The 16903-nt window shown below is 42.5% G+C and overlaps 1 protein-coding gene across 16 annotated transcripts in view; it reads left to right on the forward strand.

Moving 5' to 3' along the window:
* Positions 1-4759, forward strand: part of nfixb (nuclear factor I/Xb) — a 140657-nt gene extending 135898 nt beyond the window's left edge. For all 16 annotated transcript variants that reach the window (XM_087837265.1, XM_087837267.1, XM_087837270.1 and 13 more), the window contains 2 exons: positions 1053-1144; positions 3945-4759. In XM_087837265.1, the coding sequence (XP_087693391.1) occupies positions 1053-1144; positions 3945-3959 (107 nt within the window). In that variant the 3' untranslated portion in view covers positions 3960-4759. The remainder of the gene's footprint in view (positions 1-1052; positions 1145-3944) is intronic.
* The last annotated feature ends 12144 nt before the right edge of the window (positions 4760-16903 follow it).

Raw genomic sequence — 16903 nt, forward strand, 5'->3', positions numbered from 1 at the left:
ATATATGCCATCTTATGTTGAAGCAATGACCATTTACAATGATTTGCTTTTTTGCCAAAGTTAGAAGAGAAAAAGTTTAAAAGATTTAAATCGCTCAATCACATGAAGGTAACGTCAGTTTGCTTAATTTAGAATCTCGGTTTTAAACAGGTATGACTATGTTTTGTGGTTTTGCTAACTTTGGATTGTGCTAGCTATTTAGTCAAGTATCAACCTGCAGAGATCAAACAAACAAAAACGCATAATAAAGTCAACACTAAAGTGCCAGAAAACGACTGACTCCAAAAACAAGCTAAACCCATAGACGTCCATGTTCCTTGAAAAAAATGGGTCCTGTCTTTATTTTATAATTATTAAATGAAGAGTGAATTGTACTCTTTTTAAAAGTCATTAAGAATTAAACAGATAGTGTGGCCCTCTGATTGTCAGATGAATGTCGAGAGAGTGGGCTATGGCTGTATTTCTGGCTACTTTCTATAATTCTGGTAGAGGAATCTCTCACACGGTGTTTGAGGTGTTGTTGCCTTTTGGAGAATTTTAGTGGATCAATCTAACAAATATTTTGGCCTGCTGTCTGTATAATCAATTCTGCTGAGAGAAATTGTAATATTAATGGGTGCCGCTTGCTAGCCAAGGCGTTCTTGCTAGCATTAGCTGATAAGCTAGCACTCTATGCTCAGCCGTGTGTGGTCACTTGTTTCTAAAAAAACAACAACAACAACATGGGAGCAGACAAAAAGATATTGTTGGAGATTTAAAAGAGTGCTTTACAACCCAATAAGTAAGTGGTGTCACCGTGGCTACATTCATCGCATTTTATCCAGCCTATGGTCAGTTTTAATGCTATGCTAAGCTAAACCAGCAGGTAGCTACATTCGGTTTAGCTTACAGTCATGAAAGTAGAACACCTTTCTTCACTGTACTTTCATAAAATGAGTGTACACATTTACTTCCCAGAATTTGCACCTTTCCAGTTAAGACTCCATGAGAGGTTGCAGTGCTAGCTGTTTAGTTGGCACTGATGATTTTTTGTCCTCCTTCTGTTTCCGTAGCATACTCCACGCCAGGCGCCACAGCTCCCAACAGGTTTGTCGGCATCGGATCACGGGACAACAACTTTCTGAACATCCCGCAGCAGACACAGGTAGGAGTTGGGTGATATACTGGCAGTTTTTCTCACTTTGTAGGAGAGTGAGGAGGAAACTCAGCTGTTTTCGCTGCAATTACTGGTCAAACTCTGGAAACTTATTAACTGCGTGGATGTACGCCAAAATATTTCTTATTCCCTCACTGCCTGAAACCTGCTGCACGGTTTCCTCCACCTCTTCTCTCGCACCATCCCACAGCTCGCCATCAATGTGTGCATTTGTACATCTGTATTTTACAGTACGTGTGTGGTTTACCATATGTGCTCAACTGTTTATTTGGCACATATGGAGCCTACCCTTCAGGCTCCTTTACTCACAGCTTTTTTTTCTCTACTTGCTTCCTTTCCTTTCCCTCCTCTTGCCCCCCCCCCCCCCCCCCCCCCCACACCTTTTTTTCCTACTTCACTTTCTCCGTCCTTTTAGCTTTACCACACTTTGCTCACTCTCTGCCTTTTACTTTCTCCTTCTCTCACCTTCTTTCTTCCTCCCCTTCACCACCCTGCACCTCATTCATGTGCCTCCTCCATTACCACCAGTACTTTTCTCATTAATGTCCAACCACACCCGCCTGGAGCCAGCTCAGCTCCACTCGTCGACACATGGAAACCATCTGAAACTGCTTTGCTGATCTCCTCCCTTGTTTCTCTGCCCTCTGTTCTCTCTCTTTCCTCCCTTTCCATTTCTGCCCCTCCGCTCATTATACTCTGCTCTTTACCCTTCATTGCTTCACTGTTCATCTCTTTTTGTTCCATCACTTCATAAACGTTTTCTTTGCTGATGAAATGTTTATGTTCCTTAACTCTAAGTTGTTTCTATTTTCTTGGAAGTGGAACTTTGCACACACCATGTGGCCAAACTGTGTGGACACCGAACATCACATACAAACTGTATTTAATTGTTAAACATCAGGTTCAAGATCCGTGGGTATTAATCTGCTCCTCTAACTGCGTCCGCTCTTTAACCCTTATTGTGAGTTAAAGCGCTGAATTTAGGCAATAAAGACTTGCAGTCAGTGTTAACGCCAAGTGAAGTTAATTCACATTAAAACTATTTCTTCATGGATCTGGCTCTGTGTGTAGCAAAATATCGGATTCCCCAAACTGTTGCCAACACATTGTTGTCAAAAATATTACTTACCGCTATGTCTTTGGTTTCATTAGGCCTAAACCATAAAAACATTAAAAAAAATATAGCACCGAGAACACTGATGTATTTGGACAGAGGTAACCAAAAACTTCTGGCTATGTGTCCCATAGAAAAGTTGAGATGTTCTGCACCGACTAGGACAAATTGTCTGAAATATGGTTTTACTTTTCAATGCGTAGATAAAACACACACTGTTTACACGTGTCTCTGCAGCGACATGAAAAGATTAATGGTCCACTTTAAAACTAAAAGATCAATCACAAAATAAAGATCCTCTCAAAAACGAGCCTGTGGCGGCTCAGGACCAGCGGTGGGCTTTGTCCTCCCTCTAGTGGCAAGCGTTGGGTGCTGCATCCAGGCGAGACGAGAAACTAGATACCAGCAGGGCAAGGCGAGAGGGGAAATGGAGGGAACAGAGCAACAGAGAGTTTCGGCCCCTATAGAAGTCACGTCCTGGCCGTCTCGTTACCCCCGGCAACCAGACATGATGTCATAGCCAGTTGATCTTGAATTTGAGAAGGGGTTGCTCGAGAGGGGGGCAGGAAAGAAAAGAGGGTGGTCACTGTCTGCTGCCAAGGATTTAGTGGGAGTGTTCACGGGAGATAGATGGATTGTGTGTGTCTGTAAGCACATACACAGAGGGACGGAGTAACTAAGAAGGGAGAAGTTACAATGCCCAAGGCCTGCTGGGACCGTGCCCAAGGGGAGTAGGGTAGCTGAGAAGGGCAGGAGGGAGGCAGGGGGGTATTCATGCGACCTGTTAGAGTCAAACAAAACAAAAGGCTGCTTCCCTGGAGGCGCAGAGTAGTTTCCAAGGCTTGACTTCTAGAATGTTGGTGCACCAGCCCACAGTGCCAGATCCTGGAGGCCAAGCAGGGCAGCCAACAACAGTGGCGGTGACCCATTTCTGCTCCTTGCTCATGCTGCGGAGAAGAAAACTCAACGTGAAGAAGGCGCAAGTGACACAGAGCGCCAGACTGCTATCTCCCTGCTGCTGCTTGGCTATTAGGAGCTATTAACTACTCAGCCAAATTCAAGACATACTGTACTTCTCTGCAGAAATGAACAGACTCGATGGTAATAAGCTGGGCTACAGGCCCAGATGACAACTCTGTCATTCACTGTATTTAAAAACTAGAGGAACCCCCTGAAGCCAAAAGCCAACACGGTGTGCAGACATTTTCAGAAACCATTTGTGGTGCAGTTGCTCTGTGGATGGGCGTTCGTTATACAGCTACAGGCATGTTTCAGGTTGATCATCCATGCTCAGAGGTGAAGGTCACAGCAACCTCGTGTGAGAAAACACCTTTAATTTGGCAGGAATGGTTAAATGGTTTTAACAGGTTAAAGGATATCATCATATTTTTCTTCAAACACATTTATGGGCATTATTGATGCCATAACGTGGAAACAGAGAGAAGATTGTGGTGATGTTTAACATTTGGTAGGAGGCTGAAATGACTGCACTAACCTGGCCAACAGTACAGAGTCAGACACGCAGGTAAACTGCAGCTGCAAAGTGGTCATCCCAGTTTATTTTGAACAAACACAGTGGGTCACATTTTGTGCACATAAAGTTTATTTAAGCTGCTTAATATTTTTGTCACTAACATGATCTCATCCCGTCTTTCCCTCTCTTCTCTTTTTCAGTCTTGGTTCCTCTGACAAGATCTGTGTGCAAACCAGCAACTAGAATTCTTTCTTTGCAATCAGAAATAGAAAAACAACAACAAAAAACACAAAAAGAACCAGAGAAACAACCCGCAGGATAATAATTGTCCTCCAACCAACCCACCGACTGGCCCTGACAGTATGTCTCACCTGATACAAAATGTAACCAGGCAACGCAGGAAATTACAGCAGCATGACGCTTTTAGTGGAACTCTGGACTTATTTACACACAGTCAGAGGCAGGACCCGTTTCAAGCAAAGACGGATACGTTGAAAGACGAATAGATGGACAAGAGGATGCCGGGATGACAGGGAGAAGGGGGGGTGAGGGGACAGCAGCAGCAAGGAGGCATCTCTCCTCAAACCACCGAACCAGCACAGCAGCGCAGGAGGAACCTGAGGACGGAAAGCCGTCGGCTTCTCCTACTTTATAAAGACGCATTGTGTAACAAATGGCTTAGAAAGATCAGTTGTCTAGCAAATACAAATTCAAGTCACAGTCTAATCAAAGCAATTCGGTTCCCAGGGAAAGCTGCAGTCCACGCTCCTGTGATGTCTGTCATCACTCAAAACAAAATCCAAATGACCAATGTTTCTATCCTTCTGAATGACCTAAAATAGCCCCTTTCACCCTACTACTAACTAGTGACCATGCCAAAACTTGATTAAGGGTTGCACTACAAGCTGAATCAATTAACACTAATCTTAAAGATGTGCACTATTTACCTACAAGGCATGGGAGGTAAACCAGACTTGCCTATTTTAAAAGTTTTAAAGAGGAAACAAACCTGAGGTTCAAGAAGCCTTCACAATCCTCAGCCCCATCTTTCAGTTCGACAGATCATCGGCCTCCACTCACTCTCACGTCTCCCCACATTCAGAACAATCACTCAGTCTGTGCCATGACCACAGCATGTATGAACACACACACACACACACACACGTGCCCAGTCTCACATTTAGGTTGTAGTATTTATAGGTGGTGGTGTTGTGTTATTTCACTCTTATTTTTTAAGCCCAGTGAAGTCTTTCTACCTTAATTAGATATCCAAACATTGCGCACACACACACACACACACACACACTGAAAATCGCAGTGTGACTATATAATTACTGACAGCTTCACAGCTACAGGCAGCAGCTATTGGTTCCCAATTTGCCCTTATGTAATGTAGATGAATGATTTTATTATCTCTCGTGTGTTCTCTTATTTGAATTTATTCCTCTTTTGGATTTGTACTATTTTATAATTGTTTTGTATTTGAATGACAGCACCTTAAAGAGAAACACAGTCAGAAGCGGTATGTTGAAGCAGTGGAGACAGGGTGGTTAGCTAACCCAGATCAAGTAGTGCTTGCAAAAACATTTGGGAAATATGCTTATTTTTCCAGGGAGTTGAGATGAGGGGATTGATGCCACTACATCACACAGCTGGTTGGCTTAGCTGAGGTTAGCTGGCTTGGTTCTGTCCAAAGTTAATAAAACCACCAAACCTGCACCCCCAGTGACCGTTTTGATTATATGATGATTTTATATCGACGTATCCATGCAGAATATGAGGAGTTTTAAGAGGGTTTAGACCCGAAACCCGTTTGGTAATTTTTTAGGAATGTTCAAATCAACTCTGCGACAGTTTAGACGGCGGAAACCTAGAAAGAACAAAGCATTTGAAAGTAATCCACTGGGTAACTGGTGTTGATTGTATATGTTAAGTCGAGCTTTTTGGCAGTTGGACATCATAAGCTAACTGTGGCTTTGACTTAAAACCCAGGAACACATGCAAAAGCATGACTGCTTCACTAGAAATTCAGAGTTTATATCAATGAAGACTTCAGTTTAGCGATTGAGATCATGAATTCATTACAAAAGTACTTCTTGAGGTCAGAAATGAAGTGATACGGAGGATCGTTTCCTCATAGATTTGGATACAATCAGATTCTGCAAACAGGAGTCGCCCCCTGCTGGCCGTTAGAAAAAACCCAGGTTTTCAGCACTTCCGCTCTAGCCTCACTTTCCACCAGAGGTGGAGCATATATGTCCTTAGTTGACACTTCACTTTGCTTTTATCCTGATTCTAGTAGATTGGAACTACCCTGAGTAATTCAATTTTATTTAATTTTATTTATATAACGCCAAATCGCAATGCCAGTTGCCTCAAGGTGCTGAATATTTTAAGGTAAAGACCCTGCAATAATACAGAGAAAACCCCAGTAATCACATGACCCCTGTGAGCAAGTGCTTGGTGACATTGGCAAGGAAGAACTCCCCTTTAACAGGAAGAAACCTCGGCGACTGTTCGGGGTGAAGGCAGTAAGATTCACACGAATGCGGGGACCCTCGTTACCTTTGAACAGAGCCAGGCTAGCTGCTTCATGTGAAGGTGACCCAATTGGTAGCTAGCTGCGGCGCCATATCAACACGAGTGGCGTGAATCTTCTCAAACGTCCTGAAACAAGCATATTTTCCAAGTGCCAGATGAACGTCTCCTGTAGGACAACACGATGCAGGGTTTTGACAATCACAGGAAGCTGATTTTTCTGGGAGATCGCCTGCTCGGCCATAACGGTCAGGGAAAGAAGACGAAATAGTCACGCCTACTATTTGGATCCAGGTACAGCTAGTGGCTGCTGGTGGGGATGTACGAGTGATAGAAAACAGATGTGAGGAGGGAAGGTTGCTGAAGATGGGACCCAGAGTTAAGGAGAGAGTAGCTCTTCTTTCTGTCTCCCTAAAGTTTACCCTGTTGTTTACACTCCCAGACGAGCCGCTGCTCCAAGAGCAGAGGGGGCCACACTGCGGAGCAAAATGAATATGTGACATATCTGTTTTTGAGGGGACGAGAGCCGAGGCTTAGCAGTAGGACGGATCACGGGTGTGCCCGTTTAAACGCCGGCGCACAGGATCAGGCAAAGGCTGCTTGGTAGTGTTGGATATAGCATTCCCACAACACACACTTACACGCACACACACGCACCAGCACTCCCCCTGAGCTACGGTGAATGGAAGAGCCCTTATAGATCAAAAAACTGCACTAATACAATCATGCCAGCCAACCTTATCACTTTTTGTTGTAATGGTTACAATAGATCGACCACCACTTAGTATTGCAAATCAGTGGATGTATTACTGGGATGGAATCACACTTGTAGAGCACAGATCGCCACTTCTTTAAAAACTCCACACAGACTTACGACGACCACTCACTACTAACACGCCCCCGTGCCCGACTGAACTCAAAGGGAAGTCTTAAAGATAGACAATCTGAGGAGGCCTTTATGCTTTCAATCATTATCTAGAACTTTATAAAGAATCAGCCCACAAATTTAGCCCTACTAAAAAGCTAATCACCCACCCAACCTCACAAAATAACTGGACTGCCTGGCCACGTTCTTCACTGCAGGGAAAAGCGCGACATAGCCGGCCAATCGATGGCGATCATCTCATCAGCTTCGTAGAGAGATCTAGCTCCGCTGAGTCAGACATTAACGACGGCTAAAGGTGATTTCTTTTCTAATCTATGGAAGTGCCTCTGTATTCCCATTATGCAATTTGTCAAACATGAATTCAGGTTCTTTTTCTCACATATAAGCTATAGTGAATGGTGGAAAAACACATTTATGTCAGTAGGGGGAGAAAAAAACACGGTGACAGCTCACTAGATAATCACAAGCATCTTTATATATAATACACATATATATTTATAGATATATACTTTTTTTATTTGCAAGATAAGCTCTGTGGCAGTCTAGTTATTTTTTGAAGCATGGCGTACATCGCGCAGTCATAGGATGCATCTCAGAAAAAAACCACACACACAGAAAAAGCTGATTTGAGCTAAAGTACCAGTTTGTAAACCCGCTCACACCCGCGTTACAGGACATCAAGCTAAAGGCAAACGCAACAGTAGATACATAGACAACAAGTGATGATGACGTAGTTAAAAAAAGATAAAGCAGATTAGGTTTGTTGTTTTCTTTCGTGTCTTGATGGGAAGTATTGTTCTTGAAACTAAATGATGTATGTTGATTGAGCCATGTGCAATGCCTTGGTAGAGGAATTGTGTTTGTTTGTTAGCGATTGTTTGAGGGTGTCACACAAAAAGAGGGAAACCCTCTTCTTTTTTCTTTGTTTTATCTTTTTTGGGGGGGAGGGGCTTTTGTTTGTTTTAAAGTCCACCTGCTCCGGGACTCTAAATACGAGAGCAGCGAGAAAAAAAAATCCCAGTCTTTGTAAGTAAGTTTGGGGAAATTATTTTACATTTTTTTGTTCATTTTTAAAAACAAAAAACTTCATTTCTATTCATTTGTTTTCAGAAACCACGGGAGGGCTGAAGGAACAATTTTGCAACTCGTAAAATATATATCACTATGAAAACTGGTGCTTTCGTAAAAGATTAAAGTACATTCAGTCTCTATTATACATAAATAATAATAAACAAGAACTAAGTGTTATCATAAAAAAGCAAATTTTAGGAAAATGTGCGTTATTCTATTTCTCTTTTTGTATTTACCGAGGGAGGGGGGCGGGGGGTGAGAGGTTCATTGTAGGACAAAAGGCATTTTTCCTCCCCGAACTTTATCGCCGCTGCAGGACAAACAAACAGGGAAAAATGAAAATCACGTCAGAGCTTGTGTTTTGTTTCTTTCTTTTCTTCTCCATCATGTTGTGTCCGACACGTCTAGCGTGGGACAAAGACAAGATCTTCCCCGTTTCTGGGAGATGCACAAGTACGGATTCCCCATTCACCACCGATGATGACGTCCACAGAAATGAAAGAAAATGTTTATTTTGGTTTTTAATGTAAACGTCTACTTGTTTAAACAAGAAAGAAAGAAAGAGGGAATTAGCGGCCTCTGTCTGGCTAGGGGGGGGGGTGCTGTCATCAATTTACCAACAGTGTGAACCCTACCCCCCCATCCCAACCCTCCACACACACATGCACACACACACACACACACACCACCATCCTCCCCCAATCCCCTTCCCCGCTGTAAATGATTATAAATATTTGTTTGGTGATGTAGTGTTTTAGACTCAGAGCATCTTTAAAGGTCGTCCCTAAAAAGTGCCTTTTGTTCACAGATTCCATCTTGTAATCCTGAGTGCCCATCTCAAAAAAAAGTCCCCTCCTTCATGCTTCTTCTGTATCTTTCTCTTCCTATTCTTCAGAGCTTTTTCAAGCAGTATACATAGTACTAAAGGAAATTGGTGTGATTTAGTTCCTCTTTTTATTGTTGAATTATTAAGAAAAGACGTAAAAAAAAAAAGACAAAACCTAAAAACAACAAAAAAAAGAATATTTTCTGTCTTGCTTCTCTTCCTCTGTATCTTGTCGTCTGTCTATCTTGGACACTGGAGTAGTCTGTAGCCGCGTACCCTTCTCCCACTTCCTTCCCCCCTCCTTCCTTTTCTCCCTTTTCTCTGAACGGCGGGGTTAAAAAAAAAGAAGAAGAATACGCAAAGGTTTTTTTTTCTTTTGTTGTCTGAGCAGAATGCAGTTAGCTCACATGTTATTCTTGTCTGTACGCTTCACATTGTATTACCATACCCATCTTCTTCAGCTTCTCCATTCAAACAGCTAATGTAAGTGAACAAGTTACACCACAGGGCTCTGGGCTGTGCTGAGGACAAGGGCACAGGATTAAAAAAGAAAGAAAGGTGGAGGGATAAAAGCACGAGGAACGTGATACTGGGCTTTAGGCGAGGGTGGTGACCAGCAGGACTGCTAGCGTAGGCAGGTTTGTTCGTTTGCAGGTTTCCTTGTTTCTGTTTTTTAATTGAATTTGAAATTTTTTTATTATTTCGTCTTGATGGACGATGCGTCGTGACCTGGTTATGCATCTTGAGGACGAGTGAATGAGAATAGCTCTTATAAAGAGAAGAAAAAACATGAAAAATGACTCAAAGCACCTTAAAAACAGAGCGGTGCCACAGCACAGACTTCAGCACAATCCTTACAAAATGTGACTTATCGATCCATCACTATCCACCAAAGTCATGTGGTTCCAAATCCTGTAAACATTAGATGTAAGCACCACCAGCAAAATCGCGAGAAGAAAACAAAAGTTATGCAACGTTTAAATGTCTTTTTTTTTTTGCGTTAAGCGAATGAAGCCAGCAGCAGTATTATCAGCGAAGCCTTGACGAGTGAAAGCGCCATAGCTGAGAAGCCATATCAGAGACAAACAGGTCACACAGCAGAGCGAGAGTGTGTGTGTGTGCGTGTGTGTGTGTGTGTGTGTGTGTGCGCTTTAGTCGAGAGGCGGGCGTCTGCAGTATCCGACGCCTGCACCGTTCAAGAGCCCAGTCGGACCCTGTGGCCCGTCAGCATGTTTCACTTTTAAGTTTTCCTCGCTCAGTTTCTATCACTGTTTTAAGGATGCTGTTTAGCGATGTAGTGACTGAGCTCCCAAGCTAGACTAACCCCGCCCACCACAAGTGCCCCTCCCCCTCCTTCCCCTCTGTCAGAGCCGTCCCATCCTCAGACACACCTCCCAGAGCCCATGGTGAAATGCATGTGTTAATTACAGTTTCTTTTCCATAATAATAATAAAAAAACAGTTTGAAAAGAGCAACACCTTTACTTGATTGAATAAAAGGATGTTCTTGACTGTACCTGCCTGTGTCGCCTGTCTTTGTTACCGTGTCCTCGTCAGTGCTGCGAGAGGAGAAACACTGAACAGAAACACTGTAGCTGCCTGCTGGGACTGACGAGGGAAACCACACATGCATCTACTAGGAGGCCGAGGGGTAGCACTGGTGGCTGGCAGGTGTTTGGAAACCAGATGTGACCAGATGTGATGCTGGGTAACAAATTCCTACTGTAGTATGAATTGGGTAACAACCAAAATTCACAGAGCTGTTCTAGGACTGAGCCCATAAACTCAACAGGAAGATGTTTGCAGAGGTCGGGGTCAGATTTACTAACATCCAGCTCAAACTGGGCTTCAGTTTAAAATAAAAATACTGATTTAATTGATTTTTTACTACTAGAGATGGCATGATACCACTTTGTTAACGTCCAACGTCCGATATCATAAATTTGTATATCTGCCGATCAGTGTTGGGAAGGTTACTTTTAAAATGTATTCCATTACAGATTACAGATTACATGCCCCAAAATGTATTCTGTAACGTATTCCGTTACGTTACTCAATGAGAGTAACGTATTCTGAATACTTTGGATTACTTAATATATTATCATGCTGTTTACAACTACGTGAATGTACTATTGCTGTGATTTATTACTGTTACTGAAGGTCCGCGGCTCCGAACCGTAGTAAAGGGACCTCTGGCTAATACGGTGGGTTCTGTGTCGGCTCGTAGCTGAAAACTAGCTTTACTTTGTTGTCTGGGTCAACTTTGCTAGCAGAGACAGAGAGAGGCGTTGAAAGGCTGCTCCAACAGAACTTATTGTTTCAGAGGAAAACACGAACACGGTGTACAGTCGAGTCTTAATAGCTTACTTACAGCTGGGCTCGTCAGGCTCTCTTCTTGGCTGCAGTGGTTATTATTATATTTACATGCTTCCAGCTCCCGTTTCTGCTCGATGACAGCTCGTACTTTTCCTTTTTCTCCCTCCCTCGCTCACAGACACATAACGGGTATGGCAGTCCATTCTCCCTGCAGCACGGACTACACTGCCTATGATGCTACATTCTTTAGAGCTATACCTGTAGCATTCTGCCTGTTAGCTTAGCACAACAACAACAAAAAGACCTCTCTCACCCAGGAAACACGCAGAGAGAGCGTCACCCTGTAACCATGGCAACCATAACGCTGCCTGGAACTACAGAGCGTAGCTGTCAAACAAAACCCAAACAGTCCTGACCCGCCACAATATGAAACAGGGAAGTACCGCCGTGTAATCCATTTATTTCAACAAAGTAACTGTATTCTAAATACCACCTTTTTAAACGGTAACTGTAACGGAATACAGTTACTCATATTTTGTATTTTAAAACCGTAACGGCGGTACATGTATTCCGTTACTCCCCAACACTGCTGCCGATGCCGATATGAATCTGATATAGTCTGTTTATAATCAATAAAAAGATGTTTAGAATCTTGCTGGATTTCGTGAGTTCATCCTAAAATTTTAAAAGACAAAACACTAAAGCTATTCTATTACACTTGTATTCTATTCTATACACTGCACCCAAAAGTTCAGCAAAACTGATGTTGTTATTTAAACTCTTAGCAGAACTTTAAATCTCAGTGTTTAAAGTAATATTCAAAAAATAATTTAAAATGCAATTTCATACAGGTTTCAAAAAGTTGCAATATCAGCACAAAATAATGTTTATATTCGACAGCTTGGAAAAAAGCAGGTTGTAGAAAGGACCCTTTTATACATAAATAGACATCCAGAGTGGAAAGCAGTGCAAATATATGCAAACACAGCTTCTCACGACATGAATGCCAGTGTAAGCTGTTTCTATCACATTTAACCTGATTTCTATACAAACTTAACACAAGTATGAAAAAAGTGTTTGTTTTGTTTGTGAAGACGTGAAAAATGAGTGTCGTTACATTACCATTCAGTTTGAGGGCTACAACAGAAAATGATATTTATCGTTCTCACGCGGCATCAGACGGGATTATTTTACCAAACGAAGATTGTGCCTGATAATTATTTTATCCTCCTGTAACTTTATTGTATAAAGAGCTAAAACCTCCAAAGTTTCAGGAGGAGTACCTCGTTCTAAGAAGTGTTTGTCACCAAAAAATCAACCCAGGGTTGCCTGGGTTACGCCAAGTTTTGTGAGGTGCTTTTGTGATATTTAATGGATCGGATTACTTTTTTTCCTCTCCGATATCAGATCCAGTAATTTAGGTCAGGATACCGATACTGTATATCGGATCGCTCCATCTCTAGTTACTACCACCTAATTCTTTGATACTGCCACTACTTTTAAATGCAGGTATATAGCCACAGTCTGTGGCACCATCAGATTGATACACTACATCATGGGGACACTTATCTATGAGCACAGGTCCCAGTAAAGGCTGTTGGGCCACCCGCAGGCAGTCTGTTTCTGACACTCTGACCACAAACATTACAGAGGAACCCACCCGAGGGATTAATCAAGTTTTATCTAATCTCACATGCACGAGTATCCTGTTGGAGGTGATACTGTAGCAGTGCTCCTGTTCTTCCCCGCATAAAGGAGCAGATACCGGTCCTGCAGCTGAGCTGATGATCTTCTACGGCCCTGTCCAGCTCTTCTTAAGTAACACCCTGTCTCCTGGTATCCTCCCCACACTCTCACAACTTGGAGAAACTGCAGACCTGGTTGCCATAGGCTTACCTTGGAGGAGCTGAACGTTCAGCACAGGACTGTAGAAGTTTAGCCAAAAAAACAAACAAAACTAGAGCAAAATCAGTGAGGAGGGATCAATGGTTTGTGTTCAGAACCAGCAGAAGCATTCCCTTCATGGGCGTGTGCACCTGGTGTCACTTTCATTTACACCAAAGGAGGTGAAATGAAATGGTTTCTGATTTCTAACTGGGGAGATTGGTGTCCTTGACACTTAACTGACTGTACTGTGATGACCGAGAGTTGCCTTTATTTTCTGAGCAGTTGACTGAGTATAATGCCACACTTGAGGAACACAGTAAAATTACATAGACCTGAAGAAATCTGGACATAAAGACGACCCATCATACTACTTGATGCTTCAGCACTTGTGTGAGCATTCATTAATAAATGAATATTTACTGTTTTGGTCAACGTTAAATACGAGTGACTCAAACATTTGAGATTACGTTACAGGTGAACGAAAACGTCCACCTAACGATGCACTACTGTGGCAAGTCCTGCATGGAGAGGCGATAAAGAAGTGGTGATAAATGAGCCGTTAACCATCAAGATGTTTGTGAATCGTTGTCGTCTGTGGAGATGCAGTTTGTCTTGTTTAGGACTACACGCCTTTAAAGGACCGAGTCTGTGCAAAAATGTGGATCCAGTGTCATGACGTTCTGATTGCAAAGGCAACTTTTCCTTTTGAACATGAACTGCACTGCATGCAGCAGGCTATCACTGCTAAGGTGGGACGCACCAGGACAGTTAGTTGGAATTTTTTTAAGGACATTCCTGCGTGTTCCCCTGATCTAAATCCAATTGAGAAGCTTCGATGGATGGATGGCACCGGAAGTTTACAAAAATGGAAAACAGTTCCAGATGCCATTCGTGCAGCCGTCTTCACCACTTGGAGAAATGCTCCCACTCACCTCATGGAAACACTTGCATCAAGCTTGCCGTACAAAATTTTGAAGTGATCAACAATAACGATGCAGCTACTCATTGCTGAGTTCATGTTTGGAACTTTGAGTTTTGATTTGGGGTCTTTACAGCGTTTCTGAGGTCTTACAACTTCCTAACTTTTGATCAGCTGTAAAGCAGCCTGTTTCAGTTTAAGCGTCGCTTTAAATAAACTGGATACTCAGAAAAATGTTTTGTCTCACTCTCATTTCTTCTTGTTGCGTGTTGAAGCTCAAATTGGAACCTCGTTAAGATCCAACCACGCAAAATATGATTTTTTGCCATTTTTCAAGTGGACTGTACAAAGTAGGGTGAATGAGCTTAAACATTTCTATTTCAGTGGGTGTTGTGATCAGAGATGGGCAGTAACGCGTTACTGTAATCCGATTACTTTTTTCAAGTAACGAGTAAAGTAAGGGATTACTATTGCAAAAACGGTAATTAGATTACCGTTACTTTCCCGTAGGAACGCTGCGTTACTGCGTTACTAAAACCGTGATTTTTTGCGAGAACGTCTCATGACAGTGACGTAAGCGAGTGCGACGTTCGTGACAACAGCTGTGTGCAGATCAACAATGGATCATATATCGAGTGCAGAGAGAGTATGAGCGTGCAGCGTTTAAAGCGTGGAAGTACTGACCTTACTTTGAGTTTGATTCCATAAAAAGTGACAAAAACATTAGTGTCCGTTGTGCGTGGGAAGAAAACTTCTTTTTACAGCGAAAAAACCCTAAACTTCCGAGCAAGCACCGAGTAGCTACGACGTAATGGGAAACTCACAGAGAAACTCGCGGATTCTTCCACTGACCGCTGCACACCTGCACCAGGGTAAACCTCCGCCTACCCCACTCCTGCTTTACAGGTGAAAATAGAGCAACAGGACCGCTAGTCTTTGACTTTATTTATTTTCTGCTGTGTTTTACTTGCATCTATTTGAAAGACTGAGTGTAAACACACAAAATATTTTATTTTATGTGCTGGAATGTGCAGAAAATAGGTTTAAATGTTAAACTAATTTCTTCCAGTCAGAGAATGTTGCAGATAATTAAATGTTTGCTTGATGCATAAAGTTAAAAGATTAAAACTAATAAAACAAGTTTTAAAAAGAGACTTTTCCATTTGATTACATTTTGTATGATGATTATGTAGAAAAAGTAGAATTGGGCTGAAAGATCTATCACTTTATCACCTATTCAGGTTGTAAATCGTGTTTTTAAAAAGTAACTAAGTAATTAATTACTTTTGAAAATAAGTAATCAGTAAAATAACGGAATTACTTTTTTGGGGAAGTAATCAGTAATTAGTTACTGATTACTTTTTTCAAGTAACTTGACCAACAATGGTTGTGATCAACAGGCAGAAAAGACTATTTAGTGGATTAAGATGACATATATGACATGATTAAGTGTGAAAACATGAGTGTTCATCCTTTCTACCCGCTGACATTCCTCAGGTCTTGTGGTTGTCGACAACATTTCAGTTCACCCTCACAATCCAACATGCAGATGTTTTATGTGAAAACTATCAATAAATTCAGTATTGGTTGTAGTATGGAGCATATTTAACCACTAGGGGGCACCTCCTGACCAGGTGAGTGTATGATGCGCACAGCGAGTGAGATCCATGCTGATGCAAATGACACACAGAGTCAGAGGCCTGAAAGACTGCTGATATTTAATGTAGCACAGCATAGTCTAAGATCATGTTGATGCTGTAGGACAGCTGTCAGTATAAACCGCCCTCACGCACACAGGATGAGACTGCAGTTAACAGTTACCGTCTCCTTGCAGACCCACATCAAGGTTGCCACACGTCCCCACCTCACACACCACAAACCGGGGCCCCGTTCTCCACATGTGGACGCCTCAAGTCGTTCAAGGTTTGCTGATAATTTGATGCGAGACCTGGACTGTTTTGGTTCTTTGAAGCCAGAGTTGTGAAATCCCACTTTTGCACTCGTTTTCTGATCCAAATGTCTGTTTAATCTTAACTGTATCTATGCATGACAAAAAAAACCCAAAAAAGAGCGCACAACCCATTAAAAGATAGACATCAGAATGACAATGCATCTTCTTAAACACTAAAAATCCTAAGTGAACCTGCAGAACTATTTTAAAGCTACGGTGCTGATTGGAGTTCCGGCTCCAGCTCCACGCACTGAGAACTTCATCCGAGGTCATCAGTCCTCAGAATGCTTTCAGATCAGATGAACTGTGCGACAATCCGCTCTGTTTTAGCCTGATAGCAGCGTGCAGCTGGTTTAGTCACCGCACACGTGTGAAGAACAGGGCCCGGGTCAGCAAAGCTTCAGAACAGTAATCTGTCGTGGGTCATTAGCCCGTACGGTGGGTATGATGGTGACGATGGATCAGATCTGTTCCTCACATTACTCCTCATCAGCTGCTCTGTGTGCACCGGTAGCCTCCAACCCAAGCCGTGCGCGCCTCTGTGTGTTGATCAACACTACTGCAAAGTAAGAGCACGGCCTCATGATCGGCGGCAGGTGTGCAAGGGCCAACATCTCAAGTGAGTTTGACTCAACTTCAGTGGGTTTTTGTTCTTAATGATAACTACACACGGTAACAGGAGGCTAGCTAATCCGACTATAAAGGCAACAGCAGCACGTTTTTCTGCGTGGCCCTCTCACACTCTAACTGAAGACGCATAACTGAA

Source organism: Neolamprologus brichardi, unplaced genomic scaffold (genome assembly GCF_056152115.1).
Source record: "Neolamprologus brichardi isolate AB-2024 unplaced genomic scaffold, ASM5615211v1 NODE_ptg000031l+_length_7269946_cov_1, whole genome shotgun sequence".
Classification (NCBI taxonomy): Eukaryota; Metazoa; Chordata; class Actinopteri; order Cichliformes; family Cichlidae; genus Neolamprologus; species Neolamprologus brichardi.